Source organism: Pinus tabuliformis, chromosome 4_2 (assembly GCF_031772625.1).
Source record: "Pinus tabuliformis cultivar Carrire ecotype Pingquan chromosome 4_2, CPIR1, whole genome shotgun sequence".
NCBI lineage: Eukaryota > Viridiplantae > Streptophyta > Pinopsida > Pinales > Pinaceae > Pinus > Pinus tabuliformis.
Window position 1 is genome coordinate 1186728468 of NC_142304.1, and position 24093 is coordinate 1186752560.

At 39.5% G+C, this 24093-nt stretch overlaps 1 protein-coding gene across 3 annotated transcripts in view; it reads left to right on the forward strand.

The window, feature by feature from the left end:
- LOC149173922 (protein NO VEIN-like) overlaps positions 1-24093 on the forward strand; it is a 252536-nt gene that overhangs the window by 125731 nt on the left and 102712 nt on the right. For 2 of the 3 annotated variants that reach the window (XM_089424785.1, XM_089424787.1), the window contains 2 exons: positions 1661-1780; positions 21407-21590. In XM_089424785.1, coding sequence (XP_089280911.1) covers positions 1661-1780; positions 21407-21590 — 304 coding nt within the window. The remainder of the gene's footprint in view (positions 1-1660; positions 1781-21406; positions 21591-24093) is intronic. The other variant, XM_089424786.1, reaches the window with a different exon arrangement.

Genomic DNA, 24093 nt, shown 5'->3' on the forward strand with positions numbered 1-24093 from the left:
TGAACCCTTTCTCTATTACAGGTATTCCTAGGATTTGTTGCTGCACATTTGAAACCGTTGGCAATACAGATCATCTCTAAGCTTAGTGTAAGGTATGCTACTCCTTTTTAAGAAGAATTGTGCCTTTGTCAATTAAAAATGGCGCCACCTAGCCTATATCTACATCACCTTGAGCCATATAATCTAGAATAACTTTAAGGTGATCACTGGGAAGCCTTCTTTGTGGTGCAATTCCACTAAAGAGTAGGAGGAAGATTATTGAGGTGACATTGGCAATCTCCCTCATTATTGCAACAAGGTTTGGCCTTAGCCTTATGAGGCCTCTCACAAGGCCTGCTAGATTTTGAGCCAACACTGTGTATTTAGGAAAGGAGAGGTGGGCTCCAAAGAACACTTTTTGTTTGATTGTTAGGTATGGAATCACATTAGGGAGAGATGAAAACTACAAGCTAGTAGTTGGGAGACAATATTCCTAGAGGACTAAGTAGAAGACACACCAAGGCAACTGGTGAGATTGTTTTGCACAAGGGGCAATCTAGTGGAAAGTCACTTTGGGTAGTAAACTTTCAACATAGAAAGGGGAAGGTCGAATCTAAATGAGCAATCCAATGATTCTTTGTATTGATATTTAGGATGTAATATTCATCTTGCTCTTTTCTCTCCCTTCATTTTGTTGAAAATGTCAAATTGCATTTAATTATCTTTGTCCCACAAACTACTTGTCCTCATGGATGTTTGAATAAATTTCTATCTTTCTATCTATTTCCTTGCTCCATCCAGATCCAATCAGCAAAAAGGATAAAGACAATGAATCACTTTTGTGTAGAACTTAGCCAGAACTGATAATGATATTTTTGGACACATGCCAAGAAAATGGGGTTGCATGATTGCCCTTAAGTTACTTGACTTTTTTATGTTGGTGAGAGTTTGGCTTCACATGTACTATCGATGCCTAAAGGATTGTCAACATCACAAGTTCAAGCCGATTTGATACAAGGATTACGACATCAAATTTCAAAGGGTACCAATGCTGTCTAGTTTGACATACCGCCTTAGTTTGCATCCATGATGTGGTAAATGATAGCCAACTCAAGTTGTACATACTACATATTCCCTCACTTGGAAGATTCAGCTTTAGTCATGCATTTAGAGGCCACACTTATTTTCAATCTCATATTCGTGAAGATACCTTTGTGATGTTCACACCAGATGCATTAGGCAGCATTAATTCATCACTTATTTTTTGAGCTGGTGGGCCACAAAGGCATTTTGACAAGTTATGTTAAGTGGCTGTCCTAGTGAGTATTTGAGCAACAATAATGCCATCTTGTGAACACATGTTATATTTGTGCATCATCTCTTTTGTACTTTAGTATAATTGTATTTTCTACCTTATCGGTTCAATTGTGGGTAATTTGTTCCAAAATGATCACTCACCTATCTTATCATATTTTTTTGGAGATTTGGTTTAAGATGATCGGTTTCCTGCAGTTCTTTCATATGTAAATTATTGGCAGTTCTTGTCTTGTTCTTCATTCTTGCTTCTTGTGTTATGAGTATCTTTGCATTGTTGTGACCAAGATAATATTAGAATAGCTTATTTGCTTTTCATAAATTTTTTCATGTGAAATTCTTAACTTGAAGTTTGTTTGTATATCAGATCTTTACAAGAATGCTAGAATTGCAATGGATGGCAAACAAGAAAGGGAATAAAAACTGTACAAGAAAGTTATTCAAACTTTTCACAATGCAACCGGCTATTGGTTTGCTGAATGTTGCTGTAAGATAATACTTGGTTATTGTAATTTTCTTTCCATTCAACTACTCACAAAGTCACAACATCCCCTTTATTTTGGTTTGGTGTAAAGTGTTCAATAGATATAGCGCATGAATAACTTAATACATGCTATAGTGTTTTTGGCATGTTGAACTTGTAACCATGTTTCATTTATGAAAAGGCTTTTTTGCTCATTTGCTTTTTCTTTTGCGCTGTTATTCTCAACCTGATGTCGGAAAGGTCAAGTCATATTGTACTTAGCAAATAACAATTGGATTTTAAGAAAGGCCAAGTCATATTGTTTATAGAAAATAAGAATTGGAATTTTAAGACAAGTTTCATGATCAACCAAATAACTCCACACAATCAACAGAGAGATAGACACCAAAAATATATGGTGGTTATTGAAAAATGTCCTCAAGAATTCACACTATGATCAACACATCATACATCACTAATGCATGAATCTCAATAACTCAAGAGGTAGGAATTACTGAACACACCTAAAAGAGAGAACTCCAATTCACTATATCACAAATGGTCAATTGACTTGTTTGTTTGTGGTTATCTAAGGATCATGGGGGTAGACATCTTTGAGCTAGATAAGATAAGATAATTTTATCAATGGCCACAAAAGTAGGTCAATGGGACTGAAGAAGTCTACATTCAGTATGAATGGAATGTGAGAGTGCAAGCACAACTCCTAGAAAATGCTGAAAATAACGTAAAGAAAGGAACAAGCTGTAGTGCTACTGTGATACATATATAAAAGCCCATGGCACAAACAAGATAATAAATTGCCTTCCAGAAAAAGAGTGAGAGAGATAGGATGATTTGGCGATGGAGCTAAAGATATCAAGGGCTCTTGAGTCCGATGACTGATAGTGAATTTCTGATTTCATGTTAATGTATGGAATGAATTGATGATCTAGGGTAATATTTGTGATCTAATTTTGTTGAAGGTCAATTTATTGAAAACTAGGTCATTATTGTTGCATGCATTACTCATATTACGATATGTGAATCGCAATCCCCTTGGTGATCTCATGTTAGTCTGCCACGTGATATTTGATCCCTCACTGTTAAAATTGGCAACTAGGGCCAAAATCCACATGGGTCATTTTATTTATGACAGCTGATTTTTTTTTTTTTTGGATTCCCCTCTCCGAGAGGTGTAGGATTGATCTAGAGATCATCCGATTCTGACATGTACAAATGAAGTTATTAATTTATTTTGATTATGGACAAATTGTCAAGGTCGGCCAGCAAACTCATGTAGGCTCAGAAACCCAACAGTCACACCTATTCATCCTCAACGTTAGCCTGTAAATACATGATGCCTCTTCCTCATTTGGACAAACTCATCTTCACACATCTTTCTCTCTCCTTATCTGATTGGGTATGGATTTCGGAGTAGCTTATCATCTTCACACATCTTTCTCTCTCCTTATCTGATTGGGTAGGGATTTCTGGGCAGCTTATCTCTCCACACATGTGAAGGAAAAGACAGCTAAATTTCTATTTTGGACGTTGACCAGGTTTGACTGAATTTCCAGAAGGCTGTTTTGGGCTGCGTCGACTTGTTTTGGTGCAATTTTTGGTGGAAGAATTCTGTCCTAGCGGGCCGCAGATCTGGGTACAAGAACCGAGGCAATCTGACCTTTGTTTTGACCACTGTTGATTGTACTAGGGCTGACTGCAGGGTTGACTTTTGTTGATCAGTTTTGATTGGACTTTTTTCGGATTTTTTGGGCTGATTAGACTTGTTGTTGGAGGCCGAAGTTGACTAGGTTTGACCGAGCTGAATTGAGGAAGAAATCTTCCCTGTTGACCAGCGTTGACTTTTCTAGGTAGGTCTCTCTCTGTTGCTGTTATAAATGATTAGAATTTGTAAATTGTACTATCTCTCTCTCCTGAACTATTGAAGACTAAAAGAAGATTTGATCAAGGTTTTCCCCGCATTGGGGTTTGTCCCTGGCTAGTGCCACATCTTGTGTTCTCTTGTCTTGGCTTGTTTTCTACTATTTATGTTTATGTTCTATCAGCATTTTACTTACATGTTTATGTGATTCATAAACTAGATACTAATATTGGACTAACTAAGAAATTGAAGTAAAATTTTTCTAAAGCATAGAACATACCATTGTTGTCTAAAATTAACATGGTATCAGAGTTGTGGTGAAGTCAAAGCCCAAGCAAGAGTGAAAGAGCAATCACCAAAGATAGTTGGACAAGGACAAAAGACTCAATGGGTTCCTCATCCTACTTCCCGGCTGAAGACAAGCTCCATGATAAATCTGACTATCATGGATGGAAGATGTCTCTTGATTTGACCTTGGAAGAGAAGGAAGTGATGAATTATGTGCAGGGTAAAATCTCTGAGCCTCCTTCAAATGCACAGGCTGCTGTGAAGACCAAGTACAATAGGGCTGAAGTCAAAGTGAAGAAGATTATCAGGGATTCCATTAACGAGCATCTGGTGGCCTATATATCTGAATTGAAGACCTCCAAGGAGATATAAGACAGGTTGGTCAGCGTGTTCAAGGTTAGTAATGCTAATCAAATTCTCTTTCTCAAGAATAATTTGAAGGATATTAAGAAGGGAAAGGACGAGGACATTCAATCCTATTTATTGAGGATTATTGAGATCAAGAATGATCTACTCTTGATTGGAGAAGTCATTCCTGACAGGGAACTTACTCTCCCCACCCTTGGAGGACTCCCACTTGAGTGTTATGTATTTAGAACCACTATACTCAACAATGATCTAATTCCAGGGTTTGAAGAATTGATGCCAAGATGCATTCAAGAAGAAACAAGAATGGTGGAACAAGAAATGCCTTGTAATAGAAGCAACCCCACAACATTCTCCGTTCATGCCAAGAGGAAGAACAATGCAGGTTCAAAGAAGCAAACTCAAGAAAGACCGAGATTCAAAAATGGAATTGCAATAAGTTTGGCCACTATGCCAGGGAGTGCCCAAGTAGAAGGGATACAGCTCGAGATGATGACTATCATAACAACTCCAAGGGAAACTTCAACGAAAACGAACAAAGGAATAGTAGTTCCAATGGCAAAGGAAAAAGGAATGCGGGACATCAAGGAAATGGTTGACCCTCCAACAATTCAAGGAACTCTAGGTATGATGAATCCAATGTTGCTAGCAATAAGCAAAAAGAATACTATCTTATATCAACCCTCTCCACTGCCTCTCCTCTGGACACTTCGAGAAATTGGCTGATTGATAGTGGTGCCTCAAGGCACTTCACTAGATACAAGCAAGCCCTCTCTAATCTAATAGAAAGGGAGACAAACTTGGAGATCATCCTTGGAGCCGATGCCACCTATGCTGTGAAGGGAGTAGGGAATGTTACCCTTCAATTGAATCATGGTAACACTGTTCATTTGCAAGAAGTACTATATGTACCCGATCTCAAGAAGAACTTGGTGTCCATTTCAGCAAATGGAAGATAAAGGATTCAAGGTAAAATTGATGGAAAGGTATGTGTTTGGAAAAGAAATTTTAAAGACGTTTTTCCTCTTGGGTTCAGGGTTGACACTTTATTATTAGAATAATACTATTTAGTGTTTAATGCTCATTCTTATTAGTTGTTGCTATTTTTATCTTTTTAGCAGTTTCTTAGATGAAACTGGCTGTTTCTATTTCCTAATAGAAACTTGATGTTTCTATTACTGTAAATATCTCTGTATTACTTACTGAGCTTCATTTTGCTCATGTAAATTAATTCAATTCATTCATTGATTATGGTATCAGAGCTCAGGTATCTTTCGAAATAATTTTTCATTGCTTGAAAAATTCTGTGGCTCATTTCGAATTTGCTCTCTAGGTTTTGAATTTGTTGCAGATGCCATTGTTTCATTTGAGTGAGTGCTTTCTAGCTGCTTGAGTTGTTCTTAGGTGGTTTTGTGAGTTTTTCATTGCTGTTCGTTTTTTTTTTTTACCGTGTGGATTTTTTTTTACGCTGTTCGTGGTAATTATAGACTTCCAGTGTGTCGGATCTGAAATTGGCGAAGCCACCCTCTGCCACCACGTCCAACACCGGATCTGTTCCATGAGCGTGGACTGTTGGTGACAACACCACGAATGTCATCACCACGAAACTGACGTTTTTTCGTGGCGCCTGCTTATGCAATCGGCTAAGAGACCGCTGCTTGGGCTGAGAGACCAAGGCTCGAATCTCGGTCGATTCAGCAATTGACAGCAAGGCACAGGAAAGACTGCTGCGTCAGCAATTGACGGATTAGTATATAGATGGTATTTTGTGCCGGCAAGGAACGTTGAATCTGGTTAACTATACCTGACGCTGCATTGATTGTTTGTTGCTGATGGTCAAGGAGCCGAATCCCTGAGATCTGCCAGTTTCCCGGTCGTGTATATTCTCTTTCTGATCTATGACTTCTATCGTTGGTGGCCCAAACAAAACTCCCGACGAAGCAACGGTATTCGACCTCGGTTGAAGCACCAGAACGAAGTCCGTTCGTAACCAGTTTCTGTTCCGGAACAAATCGACAAACACTGTTCCAGTTTTTGTTCTTGTCGTTTTTCCATTTTTTTTTCGGACGACTGTTCCGCAATAGCACGGAGAAAAGAGTCTTTGCGGAGACCATATTCATTGCGAAACACCGGGTTTGCTTCTGTTATCGGAGGCTATATTCATTGCGGAACACCGAGCTTGCTTCTGTTATGCCGTAGCTCTGCCCGAAAATAGCGTTTGGAAGATACTCTCCTCACAACGTTGGCTGTTGGTGAAAAACACGAGTGCTCAGCGTCAAATAGTCACCTATCGTGGCAGCATTCTAAAGGAGATCAAATCTCGTCAAATCTGGAAACCGGACGTAACAACACGAGGGTTCATATCCACTATTCTCGTGGGTCACATTTTTTTGGGACAGTCAACGCAAATTCCGGTATGATATATAACTTGTTTTTTGCATAGAGCAGTGATTGTGAAGATCACAAATTGCTGGTAACCTGTCCGTATCAATTTCTCAATATATGTTTTTTTATTCTTCAAGAAAACATAGATTTTTTTCATACACCAACATCTGTTAGATTCTGTTCGGATCAGCCAGATCTCCTTTATTGCTTTCTTGGAAAACGTGCAGATGGCCTCACTAACTAATCTAATGTTGGAAGGCGGTCAACGCTTTAATGGCACAAATTATAACAACTGGAAATAGAGAATGTTGACCTTTTTTGAATACAGGCGTCTTGATCAGCTTGTTTTAGGAAAAGAGCTCAATCCTGGTACACCTAGTAGAGATCAAGATAAGTTTGATGATCGAAATCGAGAAGCTGTTATGCTTCTCAAACTCTCTGTGACTGATGATTAGTTACCGCAAATTCCTTCTGGAAAGACAGCTGCCGAGATCTGGCAACATTTGAAGGAATTGCACGAGACATCTGACAAGAGCAGAGCTTTCTTTCTCAAGAATCAATTGTTCTCTATCATGATGGATGAACATATGTCTTACAGGAACATCTTAACAAGATTAAAGACATTCGAGATCATCTCGAAGCCATTAGTCGGACCATGGAGGAAGAAGATATGGTAGTCATCACTCTGAAAAGTCTACCAAAACCTTATGAGCACTTCATCGAAACACTCAACATTACCTCCACTAATGTTGATCTGAAGTTTCTGAATTTATGAACCAAACTCATGTAGCAGGGTCGTTGGAAACAACAGTTTGGTAGTGGTGCTTCATCAGCCTCCTCAGAAAATGCTTTTGCTGCCAAATATTAGTCCTCTCAGTCCTTTTAGCAGAAAGGTTCTCCTTAGCCTTTTGACCCTGCTAGGAAGAAAAATGTGCAGTGTTATTACTGTCACAAGTTCGGCCACATGAAGAAAGATTGCCGATAGAGGATTGCTTCTGAACAGAAGAAACAGGAAGGGCCCCATCAGCGAGTGAATGTTGCAGAATATTCCGAGCAGACAGAATCTGCCTTTTACACCTTTATGGCTAAAAGGTCTTCAGAGCATGTCCCGTCTTCTGCCTGGTACATTGACTCTGGTGCATCACGCCATTTCTCTCACAGGCGTGACTGGTTGATTGACTTTTCATCTTTCAGTGATTCCGTGGTATTCGGCGGAGGCGAAGAGTACAGAGTGGTTGGCAAAGGTACAGTTCAAATCTAGTCTGGTGGGCGCACACTCATCTTCCTGAATGTATATTATGTTCCTGGTATGGAAATTAATTTGCTGTTTGTCAGCGAGATTATGAGGAACTCTCCTTAGCTTGATGTAGTGTTTAGTGCACACAAGTGCTCCATTATCGATAGGGACACTAGTCTTACGGTTGCTGTTGGCCTAGAGGATCATGGTCTATATAGGCTTCTTGACACTGGAGATTCTCCAGAAGTAGCTCTAGCAGCTCGTGTTTCTCCTATCGGCACTCTATGGCATCAGCGATATGGGCATCTAAGCATGCAGTCTCTCTCTCAGCTCTCTCGGGAGGGACTTGTGTCAGGGTTACCTAATATTCAGACTCAACAGTTGGGAGTATGTGGCGCCTGTTAAGCTGGCAAGCAACATCGGTTTTCATTCAAGGATGGAGAATCTTGGTGCGCATCTAAGGTACTCTAGTTAATTCATGCTGATATTTGTAGTCCTATGAATACATCTTCTATTACTGGTTGCAAATATTTTTTGCTTATTGTAGATGGTTTCAATAGAAAGATGTGGGTGTATTTTCTAAAATATAAATTTGATGCATTTGGTACCTTTCAGAAGTTTAAAACCTTAGTTGAAAAAGAGTCTGGCTTCATGACTCTTAGGACAGATAACGGGGGGGGGAATTTGTTCTACTGTTTTTTCCAACTTCTGTGATACTCATGGCATCAAACGCCAGTTAACTACACCATACACTCCTCAGCAGAACAGTGTTGTCGAACGCCGCAACCGTATGGTTGTTGAAATGGCTCGTTCCATGTTACAACACAGGAGTGTTCCGAACAAATTCTGGGCTGAAGCAGTATTCGCTGCTGTCTATCTTCTTAATCGATCACCTACTCAGGCTGTTAAGGGGAAGACTCTCGAAGAGGTTTGGTTTGGCCGTAAGCTGTTATGAAAAAAATAGTTAATTTTAGGTTTATTAATTAATTTAGGTTTAGTTAGGCGAAAGGGCACGATCATAAGATCATGCCCTTTCCCAAAGGGTGCCCATGGCGGTATATAAGCCAGGAAACCCAGTGTAAATCATCATCATCTGTTTATTCATTTTATTAATAAAGTATTTTTTATATATCTTCTGTTATCCCGAAGTTTTTACACTTCATCTGGTATCGGAGCAGGTCAGTCTCTGGGCATTCCGCTGCACAGTTCCTTGCTGCTTTGCCATCTGTCATCTTTCACCAAGTCCGCTGCACTCTCCCCACCATCCATTAACCCGTCGCCGCTCCCAACAGCATCGTTCCAACCATTCGCTGTTCATTCTATCGCATCTCATTCATTCTCCACGTCACCTGTTACCCATCAATTCTGTCATTGACCCGCCTTGTCTTCCTATCTGCCTCCACGCCCTGTATTTTCCGTGGCCCGCAGACTTTGTCATCAGCATCCAAATCGAGCCGCCGTCATCATTGTCTCACCTGTCTGCGCCAACCGCGTCCTCAATTAAATCCGCTGACGGGCTCTCGTCTCGGTTCGACCAGAGACCATCGGTCAACCATTAAATCCGTCTCGGGCTCTCGTCTCAATTAAATCCGCTGGCGAAACCATCGGTCAAAAATTAACATAGCGTATCGGAAGTTTTACACGATTTGTTAAATCAACGTGCTGCCAGCGGTTAGTTAAATCAACGTGCTGCGGTAATATTCGATATTTGTTGAATAGGCAAGGGTTAAGTTAATAGTCGTGCCGGTTACGGTAATATTCGATTTTTTTTTGAACGGTTCATCAACCAAACGGTAGTCGTGACGTTCTGTAATATATATATATATTATAATTTACAATATAAATATATATATATTATAATATATATATATAAGTTATATAACGATACTTTTAACGTAATCGTAAATTATATATATATATATATATATATTATATAAATTATATAAAAGTTATATATATATATAACGGTTAATTAATTTATATATATATATTATATAATATAAATATATATAAGTTATATAATATATATATTATAAATTTTATAACATATAACTTTAATTTTAATTTAATTATAAGTTTTATATATATATAAAGTTAATTTAATTAATTAAAATTATTTTAATTAATTAAAAAGTTATATATATATATAAGTTAATTTAATTATTAAAAGTTATATGTATAAAATTTAATTATTTAAAGAAAAAAAAAAAAAAAAGGGAAAAGGAAATTTTTTTTAGCTGGCAAATAAGTACACGCCTCCGCAGACCCGCTCAATGTCGACAATGACAATGGCGGATTTCCAGAAAAGGTTGTTGGATGCAGAGCAAAGGATAAATAACAACCACGACGAAGTCAGTAAGAGATTAAATGATGTCGAGAGCAAGCTTGGGGAGCAAGCAGACAAAATAAAAAATCTTGAAAATACGACAAATCGAATAGAGATAAAAATGGAAAGTCAACATGTCCAAACAGGAGTAAGCTTGAGAGAAGTTTTAACAATGCTGAAAAGTCTGTGTAAAAAGTCGAATTGTACACCCGAAGAGCTATTGAAAGAAGGTGAAGAGAATCAAGAACACATCTCGCCAGAGTCAACTAAGTCCACAGATTCTCATGACAAGGATGAATCCCCAAAAAAATCAATGACACACCACCAAGAAGCAAGTAACACTGCCTTCACAAACAAACAACTTTGGGATACCCTTACTAGTCAACACCCTCTTTTTGCTCAACCATTTGCCACATACCAGAAGAGGGTAAAGGTTGAGATGCCTAAATTCGATGGGAACGAAAAAAACAATGTGGCATGGATAAATAAAGCAGAAGAATACTTTGAGATATATGACATCACTGACGATGACGAAAAGCTCAGACATGCATCCATGAAAATGGAGGGAGAAGCATATAACTGGTACATGTGGTGGAAAAAGACAACACACGTCATTAGCTGGAAGAGATTTAAAGATGCATTCTTCAAAAGATTTCAAGGTGTAAAGGAAGAAGAGTTCTTTTCAAAACTCATCAAATTACGACAAAAAGGAAGTGTGGACGAATACACTCAAGAATGGGAGACCCTAGTAACACGAGTACCTGGGTTATCAGAATCTCGTCTAATTCAGTCATACATCTCGGGACTCAAAACCCATTTACAAGCAGAACTTGAGATGCATGATATTACATCTATAGAAGAAGCAAGACGAAAAGCAAAAACAGCCGAAAAGAAATCCGAACCAATATTTTGGTCAACAGCGGAAAAGGCTTATGCAAGACGAAGGATACCCCAGTATGTGGACTCAAATAATACAAGATATGTTCCACCGCATCGTCGTGAAGATGAAAAATCGAATGTGGAAATGCAAAGAATAAAAGAGGGTAAATGTAAACGCTGTGGTGAGAAGTGGGACCCCAAACATAGATGTGCTAAAGGAAAAGAACCAAAGAACCTATATAAGTGTGAAGCAACCATTGATTCGAATAGTGAAGATTATGACATAGAAGACACAGAAGACGCCGCAGAATTCTCACCAGAATTAGATGACGGAAGTATTCCGCAAGTGTCATTATCAGCCATGACAGGTATATCACAACCTCAGACCTTAAAGTTAAAAGGACACATAAAGAAGAACAACGTAGTGGTTCTCGTCGACTTTGGAAGCACACACAATTTTCTAGATGCAACCGTGGCAAAGAGACTCAATATATTTTCATTTCCCTTACCAAACATGAAAGTGATGATAGCTAACGGTAAGAAGATTGAAAAGGTGGGAAAATGCCATAAGGTTAAATTGCAGATTCAAGACTTCAGTTTAGAGTCTCCGTTTTTCACAGTGCCGTTAGGAGGAGTAGATGTAGTCTTAGGTATCCAATGGCTACGAACTTTAGGTACTTATGCCGCCAACCATCAAGTACAATTTATAAAATTCAAATGGGGAGGTCAGAAGTACAAGCTACACGGATTCCAAGCACCAGAAAATCATGTTGTATCATCATCTCAGATGATGAAGTTGAGTCGAAGAAGAGCACCTGCTTGTGCAATACAATGTCACCAATTAGAAATGTTATCTACAAATATGATCAGAGAAGAATCACCAGAGATTCAAGACCTACCTATGAAGATGCCGCCTAATACAGAAATTGAGCGTAGAACAGAAGTTAAAACAGAGTCAAACCCCATCAACATCAAGCCATACCGATATCCACATCTCCAAAAAGCGGGAATTGAGAGATTAATCCAAGATCTTTTAAAGTGTGTGACTTTGATCATCTTGGAGTATCTGATCAAGTGGAAGGACTTACCCGAAGAAGACGCTTTCTGGGAGAATGAATCATTCTTCAACAACATCCGTCGTTACATATGCTTTGAGGACAAAGCATTCTTTCGAGAGGAAGGCAATGTTATGAAAAAAATAGTTAATTTTAGGTTTATTAATTAATTTAGGTTTAGTTAGGCGAAAGGGCACGATCATAAGATCATGCCCTTTCCCAAAGGGTGCCCATGGCGGTATATAAGCCAGGAAACCCAGTGTAAATCATCATCATCTGTTTATTCATTTTATTAATAAAGTATTTTTTATATATCTTCTGTTATCCCGAAGTTTTTACACTTCATAAGCCTAAGATCAGTGACCTCAAAGTATTTGGCTCAGTTGCATATGTTTGGATCCAGCTGCTAAGCGCTCTAAGTTGGATTCCAAAAGCCAGAAACTCATGATGACAGGGTACAATGATCATCACAAGGCCTATACACTGATAGATATAGCCACTGGTTGTCTTAGCTTCAGTGGGGATGTAGTATTTGATGAAGATAGAGGATTATTTCAGTCTTCTCCTTCTGAGCAGTGTTCTGAGGATCAGCCTCACAGTGTTCTTCTTCCGGTAGGTCCACCTGATGGGAGGGATGATGCAACATCAGTATTTGATAATACACTACTTGAGCTTCCTCTGGAAAATAACCCTCCTCTTGGTGCTCCTATTGTTCTTGAGCCTTCTCCACCTCCTCCTAATATTGGTTCCTCTACTCTTCGGCCTAAAAGGTGGGCTAAAACCATTGGTGATCTCCGGGATAATGAGCTCCTTGAAGGTAGAACTTCTAGACATAAGAGCAAACAACAGTCTGCAGTAAATTTTGCTTTTATGGCTAACCTACACAGTATTCTTAAGCCTCAAACCTATTCAAAGGCTGAGGGTACATCTGAGTGGGAACAGGCTATGGAAGCTGAATTCCAGAGTCTTCAGAAGAATCACACGTGGACCCTGTCTGATCTTCCTACAGGGAAAAAGCCCATCAGCTGCAACTGGGTGTATAAAGTGAAATACAAAGCTGACGAAACCCTAGACAAGTATAAAGCTCGTCTTGTTGCTCGAGGGTTCGCACAGGAGGAAGGCATCGACTATGAGGAGACCTTTGCTCCTACAGCCAAGATGAGTACCATACGACTTGTCCTTGCCCTAGCAGATCAGTTCAATTGGAAAGTTCATCAGATGGATGTCAAGAGTGCTTTCTTAAATGGTGACTTACAGGAAGAAGTCTACATGACGCAACCTCCAGGATTCAAGGTTGCCGGTCAAGAACAAAAAGTGTGTAGATTAGTTAAATCACTCTATGGATTGAAACAATCTCCTTGGGCTTGGTACATGAAAATTGATCAGTATCTGACAGATCATGGCTTTCAGCAGAGCCCATCTGGTGCAAACCTATATATCAAGCATACTGGTGATGATATTTTGTTTGTGGTTGTCTATATGGATGACCTTATCATTACTGGCAGCTCTGCACATTTGATCCATGGGATCAAACAAGACTTATGCAGCACCTTTGATATGACAGACTTAGGACTTCTTCATTACTGTCTGGGGGTTGAAGTCTGGCAGACTGAGAACAACATCTTTCTCTCTCAGTCCAAGTATGCCAAAAATCTTGTGGACAGGTTTAAAATGCAGGGTTGCAAACCGGCCACGACTCCTATGGAATCAGGGCTCAAACTTTCAGCTTAGTCATCCTCCTCCCTTGTGGATGAAACTTTATTCAGGCAATTAGTGGGCAGCCTCATCTACCTTACTGCCACTAGACCTGACATCAATTATGCAGTGAGCTACATTTCCCGCTTCATGTCAGCGCCTAAGGCTGATCATTGGATAGCGGCAAAGCGTGTGCTACGATATGTGCGTGGCACTCCTTATTATGGACTCCTATACACTCGAAGTTCTGATCCTATACTCAGTGGTTACACAGATTTTGACTGGGCCGGTTCGGTTGATGATTGAAAATCTACAGCTGGGTATGTGTTTAGTCTAGGATCCGGTGCTATCACCTTGACTAGTAAGAAGTAGAAGGCATTGGCTCTCTCCTCAACAGAAGCAGAGTATCGGGGAGCAGTTAAGGCATCTTGTGAGGCAGTTTGGCTTCGACGTATGCTTATGGATATGCATGTTTCCTAGACAGGTCCTACTCCCGTGTTTTGTGATAATTAGGGAGTGCTCAAACTTGCCAAGAATCCAATCTTTCATGAACGAACAAAGCATGTGGAAACCCATTGCCACTACATTCGCCAGCTTGTTGAAGACGGATCTGGTCAGTTGCGATATGTTCCCACAACAGAGCAGCCCGCAGACATATTCACCAAGCCTCTTGGTCCTGATAAGTTTGTAAAATTCAGAGGGTCTATTGGTGTTGTAAATAGATTGAGCTTTAAGGGATGGTATTAGAATAATACTATTTAGTGTTTAATGCTCATTCTTATTAGCTGTTGTTATTTTTATCTTTTTAGCAGTTTCTTAGATGAAACTGGCTGTTTCTATTTCCTAATAGAAACTTGATGTTTCTAATACTGTAAATATCTCTGTATTACTTATTGAGCTTCATTTTTCTCATGTAAATTAATTCAATTCATTCATTGATTATTTATATCAAGTTGGAGGAAGTCCATTGGGAGCCATGTCTTGCGACACATCTCTACAATTTGAACTATGGCACCGGAGGTTCGCCCATCTTCTTATTATAAGGCCCTGCCCAATGTGAGACAGATGCTGACAGGTATGCCAGAGTTCCAAGTAGAGCATGAAGGTGTATGTCCGGGATGTGCCGAAGGAAAACTTACAAGGGGACCATTCCCCTCAAGTAATAGCAAGACCACAAACATATTGCAATTGATCCACTCCGACATATCTTATATGATGCCTGTAAACTCCTTGGGAGGATACTTATATTATCTCACCTTTGTGGATGATTATTCTAGCAAGACTTGGATCAACTTCTTGAAGAAGAAGGATGAAGTGTTCACTTGGTTCTGACATTTCAAAGCCTTGATCGAAAACCAATTCGAGAAGAAAATCAAGATATTGAGGACTGATAATGGGACCGAATACGAATCCAATGAAGTCCAATATTACTGCAGAGAAGCTGACATTAAGAGGGAGACTACAACGTCATACACTCTCGAGTAGAATGGTGTGGCTAAAAGGAAGAATCACTCTAGTGTAGAAGCTGTTTGTGCCATGCTTCATGATCAAGGCCTTCGGAAGTTTCTATGGGCTGAAGCTGCAAATACCGCCATGTATGTTCAAAATCGATGCCCTCATCAAGCATTGGACTCCAAGACTGCCGAAGAAATGTTCATTGGTAAGAAACTTGACGTCTCTCATCTTAGAATTTTTGGAAGCCCTGTATATTTTCATGTACCAAAAGAGAAAAGAAGCAAATTAGGTGCATCTGGGAAGAAAGGAATGTTTGCGGGCTATAGTGAAAATTCTAAGGGATATAGAATTTATGTGGCTGGTCAAAAGGAGTTGAGATAAGTCATGATGTCACTTTCAACGAAGATATGGCCCTTAGGAAGATTAACAACCTTCCTATCCTAAGGAAGGACAAAGAAGCTGACACCAGAAATCAGGGTGAAAAAGAGGACGAAACGATGCCTGATGTTGATGAACATATGGATCCTATTGATCCACTCCCTCATGAGCCTTCCTCCTCCAAGAGGAGACCCTCATGGCTTAGGGAGACTCTCAAAGATGCTGAGAGGCACATTGCACCAAGGGGGACTTTCCGTGAAAGCAAGAAGCCGAACAAGTATTAAGGATATTTGACCGCCATGAGCACTATCATTCAAAATGAGCCTTCATCATTTGAAGAAGCCATGAAGCAATATGTATGATATGAAGAATACGAGTCAATTATGTGGACGACCTCTTTTTGACAGGTGCAAACCCTCTCATTCACAAATGTAAGAGGGAGTTGGCTTTTGAATTTGAGATGAAGGGCCTAGGATTGATGCACTATTTCCTAGGGTTGGAGGTTTGGCAAAAGGTAGGCGAAATTTTCATCTCTCAAGGAAAATATGTTGTGAAGATATTGGAAAGATTTGGGATGGTGGACTTCAAGCCTGTGACTACTCCAATGGAACTTAACTTTAAGAAGTTATGTGGTAGTGCTGCTGGACCTGAATTGGGAAATGCTTTTGAGTATCTTCATCTCATAGGAGCACTGATGTTCTTGGTAAACTGCTGTCCGAACATATGTTTTGTAGTTAACACATTGAGCCAATACATGATTGAGCCTCATCATATACATTGGATTGCCTCCAAGAATATTTTGAGATATCTTTAGGGCACAATCACTCATGGACTGAGATACACTGTCAGAGATGTGATGCTGCATGGTTATTCTGATGCTGATTGGGCAGGTAGTGTGGTGGATTGCAAGAGCACTTATGGATACTGTTTTTCTTTGGATTCTGCTTCAATATCCTGGATGAGATGGAAGAAGAAATCGGTTGCCTTGCATATCGCCGAGGCCGAATACATAGCTGCTAGTATGGCCTCTTGTGAAGTTGCCTGGTTGAGGAAGCTCTTCAGTGAGCTATTTGGACATGTGCTGGATACCACCGTGATCCTCTGCGACAACCAGAGTGGGATCCGATTATTAGAGAATCTCGTGTTTCATGATTGCTCCAAGCATATAGATATGAGGTACCACTTTATTTGGGATATGGTACATCGAGGAGCAATAAGGCTTAATCACTTTGGGATTGATGAGCAGATCGCCGATATTCTGACAAAGCCCTTGGGGAAGGTCAAATTCTTGGCCTTCCGAGAATGACCTGGAGTCGTGGAGAGACCCTCTTATGAGGGTCTTGTATGAGATGGACATTGAGCTCTGGGAGCTCGAGGGGGCTTGGGGTACTTCTTGGAGCGGTGAGGAACCATAGGGTGAGTGGTTCAGCCTTCCCTTAGTGGTTTGTTGTGTACATGGTTAGTGGTTCATCCTTCCCTTGTGATATCCCTTGGCAATATGTAGGCAGGATGAGTGCTTCATCCTTCTCCTGGCGAGGCATCCTACCCATGCAGTCTGGGACTGATGGGATGTACCTCTCATCTGGCCAATGAGTAGGGAAATGGGGATAGGTACCATAGTACTATCGATGGATGCATCGTGTACTATCGTACTCCCTATGCTAGGATGTCCAATATTAATCCGGGATCATTGGGAACTGACTTCAGATCAGTAAGAGTGGTATGAGACACTCTCTTTTGATTGGAATTGTCTTCGTGTCAGTAACAGTGTTATGAGGCACTCTCTTTCGATTGGCACTGACTTTGGGTCAGTAAGAGTGGTATGAGACACTCTCTTTTTATTGGGACCGACTTCGGGTCAGTAGAGAATGGTATGATACATTTTTGATCACTTCTTCTTCTTCATAGTTCAATAGAGTAGTGCATTAATGGCAGAGAGTACAAATTGGCAGATGGATTAGCAGATGGAGTTCTCTTTAGTTGAGAGGGAGTGTGAAAATTGGCAACTAGGGCCAAACTCCACATGGGTCATCTTATTTATGACAACTGATATTTTTCTTGGATTCCCCTCTTCGAGAGGTGTAGGATTGATCTAGAGATCATCCGATTCTGACATGTACAAGGTCGACCAGCATTAATGGCAGAGATAGTACAAATTGGCAGATGGATTAGCATATGGAGTTCTCTTTAGTTGAGAGGGAGTGTGAAAATTGGCAACTAGGGCCAAACTCCACACGGGTCATCTTATTTATGACAACTGACATTTTTCTTGGATTCCCCTCTCTGAGAGGTGTAGGATTGATTTAGAGATCCTCTGATTCTGACATGTACAAGGTCGGCCAACAAACGCATGTAGGCTCAGAAGCCCAACACTCACGTCTATTCATCTTCAATGTTAGCCTATAAATACATGATGCCTCATCCTCATTTGGACACACTCATCTTCACACATCTTTCTCTCTCCTCATCTAATTGGGTACGGATTTCTGGGCAGCTTATCTCTCCACACATGCGAAGGAAAGGACAACTAAATTTCTGTTTTGGACATTGACCATGTTTGACCGAATTTCCAGAATGCTGTTTTGGGCTGCGTTGACCAAGCGTTGACCTGTTTTGGCGCGATTTTTGGTGGAAGAATTCTGTCCTAGCAGGCCGCAGATTTGAGCACAAGAACTGAGGCAATCTGACCTCTGTTTTGACCAACGTTGACTGTACTAGGGCTGGCAGCAGGGTTGACTTTTGTTGACTAGTTTTGACTGGACTCTTTCGGGTTATTTTGGGCTGATTAGAATTGCTGTTGGAGGCCGAAGTTGACTGGGTTTGGTCGAGTTGAATTGAGGAAGAAATTTGCCCTGTTGACCAGTGTTGACTTTTCTGGTTAGGGCTCTTTCTGCTGCTGATAGAAATTATCAGAATTTGTAAATTGTACTATCCCTCTCTGCTGAACTATTGAAGACTAAAAGAAGATTTGATCAAGGGTTTCCCCACATTGGAGTTTGTCCCTGGCTGGTGCCACATCTTGTGTCCTCTTGTCTTGGCTTGTCTTCTACTGTTTATGTTCTATCAGCATTTTACTTACATGTTTATGTGATTGCTAAACTGGATACTAATATGGGGCTAATAAAGGAATTGAAGTAAAATTGCTCTAAAGCATAGAACATACCATTGTTGCCTAAAATTAACACTCACAAAGGTGATAGTTGGGGTTTTGATGTAGGGCATCAAAATAGCCTTACTCCTTTTTAAGATAAAATCAATTTTAAGAACCTAAAGACTCCATTGACCCTAGGCCTAGGCATTGTCCTTGTTGGTGATCATCTCAACTTTTTGTCCATAAATTTCTCTCTCTCTCTCTCTTTCTCTCTTAAGCTAATTCGGCACCTTTAAGGGCAAGCTAGGGCTTGGTGTGAATTCCTAGGGAAGAAGAATTTTAGACTTTGGAGAGTCTAAATACCAATAGGGGAGTGGTTGCCACAAAGTCACTTCTTCCTGGTAGGCATTCACTTCAATTTTATCCATAAATTCCTTTGCCCTAGTTGCTTGCCCTAAGCTAAACCCTACTTTGGTTCTAGCCTCAACTTGGGAGCTTATTTGAGGGTTGCATGTGTCATATCCTTGTTGAAAACTTGAAACACATTGTAGGAAACCATTTCTCTTCACCTTGACCTTTGGCCATCCCAACTCTCTACCTACTAAACAAACCCTAGGTCTTTTGTGCATATAATTTGCATCTCTATGGAAAGAAAATCACTCTAACCCTCTGATTGGAGCCTAATATTTAAGCTGTCTTTCCCTTAGAAGCCTCTTGGTCACCCTTGTACCTTCATATCTAGAACATCCATTATAGGTGTCATATACTAGGTCTGCTCCCATTGGTGAAAGTCCATAAAGAGCAGGGGGTTTTGGTGGTGGTGACAGTGGGCCACTACCGCATTGTTGTCTCTTGGTCTAGTAATAGGCTTGTAGGGCACCCCTTCCCAAGGCCTGCTAGATTTCTCGGCAATAATGCCAACTACCTATTTTGAGGTTACATCTCTTGTTGATCCTGTTCAGTTATCTTGATCGATGATTTGCAGCGCAGCTCTTGCTTCATGGGAAGAAGCTTATAGAATGTCAGCTTCATATATAGAGCACAATATGTTTGGCAGGTAGAAAATGTTTTATTTGCACTGAACATATTTTGAGTGGGAATTCCAGGAGAGCAAGAGTTGTGTTGAGAGACAGGTGTGGGAGCCTGAGAAGCACAAAAACTAGATGCAGAACCATTTGAAAGTGTGAGGTAGTTCTTGCAAGGATTCTAAAGTGAGAGACATTATTGACTTCTTGTTCTTCCCAACAACAGATGATGACACTGCCATGGATACCCTCTGCTCAAACTTGGGTGAATTGGCAGTTATATATTATGGACATGATATTAAACCTTTACCTGAAATTTCGTTTCCAAGGATAGTGATTCAACAACCATACATTCTCATTGTTCTCTAGTCAGAATTTAGAAACCATGTGGGGTCTCCAAAAAAAGCATGTGGAGCTCTAAGACTTGCATTGTTGAATGTTGTAGACTCAATCACAGAAACATGCAAAATTTCTGTAATATTGATATACTTTAGCTTGTTTATATTTTTTCTTACTTTGTTTAGTGTTTATATTTAGCTGAGATTTAGTGGCCTTGGAGGAACTTCCTGACTGGTTTTGTCTTATAATTTATTTTTTCACAGTCCAATTGATCACCTTTGATCTCTTAGTTAAATTAATGAAATTCCCATTCCAATATCAATTTCTCAACAATATTACTATCGAAATTAATATCCCATTGTATTCAATGAAGCAATAGATGAAACACATGCTGTTAATATGAGATCCAAAATCTGTCAAATTGAAATTCAAGGAGAAAGTACATCTGAATATGCTTATGCAATAGATGGAGGATGTTATGAGTTTCAGGTTATGCATTTGTAATCAATAAACTTTCTAATATCATTCCAAGCCACAGGCGTGTTTCTGAGAAATTTCCCTTTATTTTTGCTAACTATTTCTTGGTTCTTGTTAAGAAGAGGAAATAAGATGTGCAACATGTTGATGTTTTTTGGATACTCTATTTTAGCATTACTTTGATTTGTGTGCAAAATAAATCAGTGGTTGCCTTTTGTCAATAAGTGATCTGTAACATATGTGTTCTATCTTCGAAGGAGAGGAAGGTGTGCTAACCTTAAAACATGCATATGATTTCAAGATCACTTTTACAGCCAAGCTCAATCTTGAAATGGGTAACCTGTGTCTTTCAGAGGAACACTGACCTGCATTTGCATGTAACTGTAGCCAATAAACTGTTTCATTGATGCAGTTCCACTTACTAAAATGTAATATTTAGATATACATTATCTTCTCAGCATTCATCATCCACCAATTTGTTTAATTGTATTCTTCAGGCAGTTGTTTTATGGCTATTGTTTTATATTTATCAACGTATGATGTAGGATCGGAAAAAGTCTGATGAATATGGTAGAAATCTGCAAAATTTATAGATATTATTTATATTAACATTTCAAGTGATGTCAATTTTTAGATTTATTCTTCAGGCATTTGTTTTATGGTTATTGCTATATTTTTGCCAATATATGATGTAGGATAGGGAAAAAAGTCTGAAGAATTTGCTAGAAATCTGCAAAATTTAACATAGATTTCTTTCATATTAACATTTTAGGTGATGTCAATGAAAATGGGACTGTGGGATAGCCTCTATGACACTTTCCAAGAGGTCAACAAACAGGATGGCAGAAATACTGAAACGGCTTATGTTTCAGGGGTGATAGATGTTGGAATTTCTAAAGCAGCAGCACCAGTTCCATCTGTTAAGGAAGAAGGTGATACTTTGGTCTCTGCAAATGGTATGTTCTCAAAGTTAGCAGACAGTTTAAAGATCACTATGCAGATGCATTTTATGGTATTGAATATGTTTAAATCTATGTTACTGGATCTGCCAGATTTTGAAAACCCTGGATCCACCAAATTTTTATAAATATACATGTTTTGAATATAATACACAGCAATTTATATCAGTTTGGTCATGTTTGGTTTGACAATCACATCAACCTTCATATTGCATGTTTCCAGCAAAAAGATGCCTCAAGGATTAAGATGTTATTGTTCTGACACCTAATTAGTGCATTTTTTTCAAAATTATCTTATTTGAAGTCCAATATTGCTATTGTTTTATTATGGTAACACAGTCTTGCAACTTTTTCACAAGAAATATAATAAAGAGAGCTCTTGTTTGAGCACATAATTAAGTGGTCTATTTGGAATAGTTATGAGGATATATCATGTACATTGGAGTAGTCAGGGAATGCCATCGGGATTTGTAAGAAATGTTGAATATGAAGATTCAAGGAATGACGATATGTAGTCATGAAGACTCATGTTTATAACAGGTAAGAAATATAACTAATATAAAAGGCAAAGGCAAATACTTTTCAATTGAGAAAAAAATCTGATTGCTCTATTTTTCTCAAGTTTTCATCTTGGGTTTTTATTTTTGCAATGTTGCATAAGATTGCCTTCTCACCCATTGGGAATGCAATATTTCCTCATGCCCAAGAGCTAGGGTATTGTAGGGGGATTCCCAGTTTAGCAGGGGAAATTTGGAAGACATGGGGGACTTCTCCCATGTCACCTAGATGTTTCTTGTAAATACAAGGTTTTGGAGACACCACTTGAATTGTTACAAGGATATCTTGACATCCCTTATTCAAATTGGCCCTCACATAGTGCTAGTTCTTGTAAAAAATATTCACTCGTTGCTTTGAGATTTAGACTATGATGAATAATATTTATCCAATGTGATATAATTCTATATGGACTAGAGAGTGATAGACTAAGCCAATAGATATTCATCACCCTCCATGTTGGGTGTGGAGCCTGATTATCTTCTATATTCAAAGGTATCGCCACATTGGACCCCAGTTCGAAATGGGGGCGGCAACACCGCCTGTAAAATATTCGCTGCAGGGGGGGTCTAGGGGGGGGTGGCTGCGACCTTTGGGAGCCCCCCCCCCCTGGCGGGGGGTTTCGGGGGTAGCGCCCCCGAAGCTAAAAACAACTGTAAAATTGCCTTGTAAAAGTATAGTAATTTCTAGTCAATGTGGGCCATTCATTAGGCGGATGATCTGACGGTAGAACTTATGTTTAGTTTAGGGTTTTTTGCCCTAGAAGGCAACCCCTCTCTTTGTATGAGGGTATTGTATTTGAGGCTGGGTGATAGATGTGTATTCTGTGAGCGAGAAACGGAGAGGTGAGACTGTGAGAGAAAACAGAGGATATTACAACGGATTTGCTGTAGGTTGTGTCTCTTCATTTTGCTGGATAATAGAAAGGAAGGACTGGCTGTTCGGGGTGGACGTAGCCCAAACTGGGTGAACCACATATATCTGTGTCTCTCTTGTTTTGTGCGTTTTCTATGTTTATATTTCTGCAACGATACTCTCCTTCATTATATTATTTATTGTTGACTGATTCTGGTGAACCCGAATGTTATGAAGAAGCAATGCAGGTTGAAAGCAGGAAGAAGTGGGAGGTAGCCATGGAAGAAGAGATGGACTCCTTAATGCATAACCAGACTTGGGATTTAGTTAGGTTGCCTGCAGGAAAAACTACATTGAAGAATAAATGGGTTTACAGGCTGAAGGAAGAAGATGGAGGAAAACAGAGGTACAAAGCTAGACTTGTGGTGAAGGGGTTTGCACAGAAGAAAGGTATTGATTTTGATGAAATATTTTCTCCTGTTGTTAAAATGACTTCAATTAGAACTATTTTAAGTCTTGTAGCAGCTGAAGATTTGCATCTTGAGCAGTTAGATGTAAAGACAACCTTTCTCCATGGGGATTTGGAGGAAGAGATATATATGCAGCAGCCACAAGGATATGAGGTGAAAGGGAAGGAGAAACTAGTGTGCAGGTTGAAGAAGAGCTTGTATGGCCTAAAACAGGCTCCAAGGCAGTGGTATCTAAAATTTGACAAGTTTATGTCTGAACAAGGTTATACTAGATGTCACTCTGATCATTGTGTTTATTTGAAAAAGCAAAATGATGGCAGCTATATTATATTATTATTGTATGTAGATGACATGCTTGTTGTAGGATCTAACATGCAGGAAATAAATGTGCTCAAAAGAAATTGGCAAATTCATTTGCAATGAAGGATTTGGGAGCTGCAAAACAAATCCTTGGTATGAGAATAACTAGAGACAGGAAAAATCGTAAATTAACTTTGTTTCAGAATGAGTACATACAAAAGGTGTTGAAAAGATTTAACATGCACAATGCAAAACCAGTTAGGACACCTTTTGCTAGCCATTTCAAACTTAGCAAGGAAATGTGCCCAAAGACCCAAGAA